The sequence below is a fragment of the Oncorhynchus mykiss genome, chromosome 13, assembly GCF_013265735.2.
Source record: "Oncorhynchus mykiss isolate Arlee chromosome 13, USDA_OmykA_1.1, whole genome shotgun sequence".
Classification (NCBI taxonomy): domain Eukaryota; kingdom Metazoa; phylum Chordata; class Actinopteri; order Salmoniformes; family Salmonidae; genus Oncorhynchus; species Oncorhynchus mykiss.
The window spans coordinates 40,269,858-40,274,553 of NC_048577.1; the positions used below are offsets into that span (position 1 = coordinate 40,269,858).

The 4,696-nt window shown below is 42.4% G+C and overlaps 1 protein-coding gene across 1 annotated transcript; it reads left to right on the top strand.

Annotated features, from left to right (window-relative positions):
* The first annotated feature begins 666 nt into the window (after positions 1-666).
* LOC118938286 (piggyBac transposable element-derived protein 4-like) lies at positions 667-4,002 on the top strand. The gene is made up of 2 exons (XM_036941045.1): positions 667-970; positions 1,698-4,002. Exons 1-2 carry the CDS (start codon positions 786-788, stop codon positions 3,409-3,411), a joined length of 1,899 nt encoding a protein of 632 aa, XP_036796940.1. The 5' UTR covers positions 667-785; the 3' UTR covers positions 3,412-4,002.
* Positions 4,003-4,696: the final 694 nt, after the last annotated feature.

Sequence of the window (4,696 nt, forward strand, 5' to 3'; positions counted from 1 at the left end):
TACAAGTGTCTCACATGCTTCAAAAGCCTAGAATCTTGCTAATCCAACTGCGTTGTCATATTTAAAAAATAATTTATTGCGAAATAATAAGCTGCGTTTATCGGAGCATAGACCCCCATATCAAACTACTTATTCAACCAGCACTTGCGTAACAAAGTCACAGATTGCATTGAAATAAATCGTTTACCTTTGAAGATCTTGCTCTGGTTGCAATCCCAAGGCTCATTGTTACACAATGAATGGTCGTTTGTTCGGTTAAATCCATGTTTTATAGCCTAACACGAAACATTTTGTGAACGCTTATCTCGTTGAATTTCCTGTCATACAATTTTCAAAGTAACGTCCAACGTAAAGAGACTCTCTTTTCCTCGTCTTTTCCCTCTCTTTCCAGTCATGTTTGGTTTACTTGCAATCAACTCTTTGTTTGGAACGCAATCAACCCTGATGGGCCATTTTGCGGGCTCTATTGATATGGTAATACCGATTGGAAGACAACACGTGAGGAGCCCATTGCGCAGCAATTATATGACCACTGTCTTGTTGATTGACTCTATTTTAACCCAATGACCACTGATCTTCTTGAAATCTAGCTGGGTAGATAGCCAATGAGCAGATGTAACTGGAAATATCCCATGATTCATTGTTGTAAGACAAACCTATTCACTGGACGCTGGCGTAAAGACCGTTCTTTCGCCATTGCCAATTGAACCGTGAAGGAGTGACTCTAATTACGCACAGACGTTTTTCAGTAATTTGCTACTTCAACTGTTTATTTCGCGAATAAAATGGCAAATAAGTCTAAGAAAGCGACCTCTAAGACTAGATACACGAATGTAGAAATGATTTTGGAAGAGATTGACCGGGAAAGTGAGACAGATTTGGCAGAGATTGAAGACTCCATTAGCTCCCATAGTTTCGATTCTGAAACTGAGGCATATTTTTTGAACGGAGAGGACATCGTTTTGGACTGGTAAGTTGCTCTCATGCTAATGCCGTTGTTTGACTTTAATATAAAATAGTATTAGTGATTGTTTTTACATTTTATTTGCAAAAATGGCTAAAGTACACGTTAGCTAGCCATTGTGAGTGAGGGCCTGTTTCTTTGAGAACGCATGGTCTACCTAAATAGCCTATTTTGGGGCTGGCCCATTTCACTTTGTCAGTTGATGTGGAACAGCACTTTATATACATGTTTATTATAGCTGTTTTTACATTTTATTAGCAATATATAGCGATGTAATGAAATGGCTAAAGTGCACGTTAGCTTGTCATTGTGAGTGCCTGTTTCTTTGAGAACGCATGGTCTACCTAAATAGCCTATTTTGGGGCTGGCCCATTTCACTTTGTCAATTGATGTGGAACAGCACTTTATATACATGTTTATTATAGCTGTTTTTACATTTTATTAGCAATATATAGCGATGTAATGAAATGGCTAAAGTGCACGTTAGCTTGTCATTGTGAGTGCCTGTTTCTTTGAGAACGCATGGTCTACCTAAATAGCCTATTTTGGGGCTGGCCCATTTCACTTTGTCAATTGATGTGGAACAGCACTTTATGTTCCCTGTCCTCAATATGCATGTTTATTATAGCTGTTGATACAGGGCTACTCCCTGTACTCTATATGTATGTTTATTATAGCTGTTGATACAGGGCTCATATGTGAAACTATTCTAACTGAACATTTTCTTTCACAGTGGCACTGACTCCGACTGGGAGCCCCCAGTGCCAAGGTGTCCATCCCCCTCTGAAGCTGGTTCATCCAGCTGTACCCCTGCTGTCTCTGGCTCCACACCTCCCGGGCCATCTAGAGGTGTGAAGAGGAAGAGGGGAAGTGTGCCACCCACTAACAGAGGGACAGAAGGGCGTTGGCACACCATCCTAGAAGATGATGTGGAGCCACCACAACCAACTTTCAGGCCGAAAAGGAAGCCAGGACCTCAGGTGAACCCGACCTCCACTTACACCCCCCTTCAGCTTTTCCAACTGTTTTTTACACCATCTGTTGTAGGTTCGCTCGTGTCCAACACAAATAAGAATGGGAAGAAGAAACAAGCAGGCAAAAAGGTAGCATGGAAGCCCATATCCATGTCAGATCTTTTCTGCTACCTTTCACTTGTTATCTACATGGGGCTGGTGAAGCTGAAAAGCCTGAAGGACTACTGGAAAACGTCATCTCTGTACCAACTGCCTTTCCCCATGACTGTTATGTCCTGCAAAAGGTTTCTGATTATTTCACAGGCGCTTCACATCAGTGACCCAAAGGTTGATGAAGAGAATGAGAAGAAGAGAGGCACAGCAGCGTTTGATAGACTGTGCAAGATCAAACCGCTCTACCACAGCATCGTCGAGGCCTGCAAGACGTACTTTCAGCCTGCCCAGAACGTGTCAATCGATGAGAGGATGGTAGCCTCAAAGGCAAGAATTGGCCTCAAACAATACATGAGAAACAAACCAACCAAGTGGGGTTACAAGCTGTTTGTTTTGGCTGATTCTGTATGTGCCTACACATGCAATTTCTTTGTCTACGAGGGGAAGAACAGTTTTGCTACCGGTAAGGGACTCAGCTATGACTCTGTAATGGAGTTATTGGATTTTCAACTGCTAGGGAAGGGCTACAAACTGTTTGTGGATAACTTCTACACAAGCCCTACCCTGTTTGCAGACCTAAGGAAGCTGGATGTATGGGCTTGTGGCACCATTCGTACCAACAGGGTGGGCTTTCCGAAGACTAAGGTGAACGACATGCCTAAGCGGGCTGAGCGGGGGAGCATGCGATGGATCCGTGAAGATGGCCTGCTTTTTGTAAAGTGGATGGATACCAGAGAGGTGGTGATGTGCTCCACTATCCACAAGTCCTTCAGTGGGGATCATGTTGTCAGGCGTGTGAAGGATGGTGCCGGGGCATGGAAAACCAAAAATGTCCCCATTCCAACTGCAGTGAAGGACTACAACAAGAGCATGGGAGGAGTCGACCTTTCGGACGCGCTAATCGGCTACTACAATGTTCTCCACAAGACAATGAAATGGTACAAGACCTTCTTCTATCATTTCATCGACATCGCCGTGGTGAATGCATTCATCCTACACAAGGAAATGGCGACGAGCTGTGGAAAGCCCTTCCTCTCACAGAAAGCCTTCAGAGAGCAGCTCATCAAGGAGCTTGCTGGCTACAGCACCACTGCACCAAGCCCTGTCCCTTCTGCTCCTGCCACAGGTGTTCATCTGCCCAAATATATTTGTGCAGGCATGGATGTGCCTAAGGGCCAAAAGGGCACAGCATGGAGGCGTTGCTGTGTTGTCTGCAAGATGAAGTCTCCCATCACATGCCCCACATGCTCAGTGACCCTCTGCTTTACATCGGAGCGAGACTGCTATGGCATCTGGCATCAGCAGCAGAACATTGTCTAGAGTTTTGGCAATGTTGGTGGGGTTATATGGCAAAGTGGTTCTGCGGTCTAGCTGAGAACACCAGTCTGCAGTCTAGCTGAGAACACCAGTCTGCAGTCTAGCTGAGCTATATCTTATATCTGGAGTATTTTTTCCTGTCTTATCCGGTGTCTTGTGTGAATTTAAGTCTGCTCTCTTTCTCTCCTTTCTCTCAGTGGACTTGAACCCCTGGGACCATGCTTCAGGACTACCTGACATGATGACTCCTTGCTGTCCCCCAGTCCACCTGGCCTTGCCGCTGTTCCAGTTTCAACTGTTCTGCCTGCGGCTATGGAACCCTAAACTGTACATTTTTTTCTCTTGGGGTGCTGTACTGTTGCACACTCTACAAACACTGTGATCTCCACCCGGCACAGCCAGAAGAGGACTGGCCACCCCTCATTGCCTTGTTTCTTCCTAGGTTTTTGCCTTTCTAGGTTGTTTTTCCTGTTTTTCCTATTTGATACAGGACTGAGGATGTGTAAAAGTGTGTAAATAGTTACCCATGTTACTTTGTAAATGTGTATATATATTTTTTTTTTCATAACATTTTTTTCAAAAATAAATGTTTACAAAAAAATTTCAATTTTTTTTTTGAATTTTTTTTAAAAAATTTTTACATTTTTTTTCAGAAATTTTTAAAATTTCATAAATTTTTTAAATTTTTGTGGGGGGGTGTGTTAGAATACCATTTTGGTATTTTGTATATAGTTATTGGTTTCAAAATGTGTACTTCACCAATTTGGCCACTTGGGTACATTTGGTCTACTTGTGTGGGACACCTGGGTGACTTTATAATAAATGTTATGTAGCACACTCATTTTGGAAGTTATCATTCTGAAATTTTGCACAAGTACTGTTGCCCTCTTAATTTTTTCAAGAAAATTGTCCCCATCATCTTATCTGAATTTTTGTTTTATCTTGTTCATTTGAAAGATGATGATACAAAAATAAATAGAAAAAACGCATGTTTTTTTCCATAGTTTTATCTAAACCAGATCTAGTGTGTGTTATTCTCCTACATTCAATTCACATTTACACAAACTTCAGAGTGTTTTCTTTCAAATGGTACCAAGAATATGCATATACTTGGTTCTGTGCCTGAGCTACAGGCTGTTAGATTTGGGTATGTCTTCAGGCGGAAATTGCACAAAGTAGGGGGGTAGTTCTAAGAGGTTTTAAAAAAGAAATGGTTTCACTATGATTACCAGAAACAGTGAGGGTTAAAGGTAGCGTCTCACGCTGAATCCTGGGGAGAGGACTACCA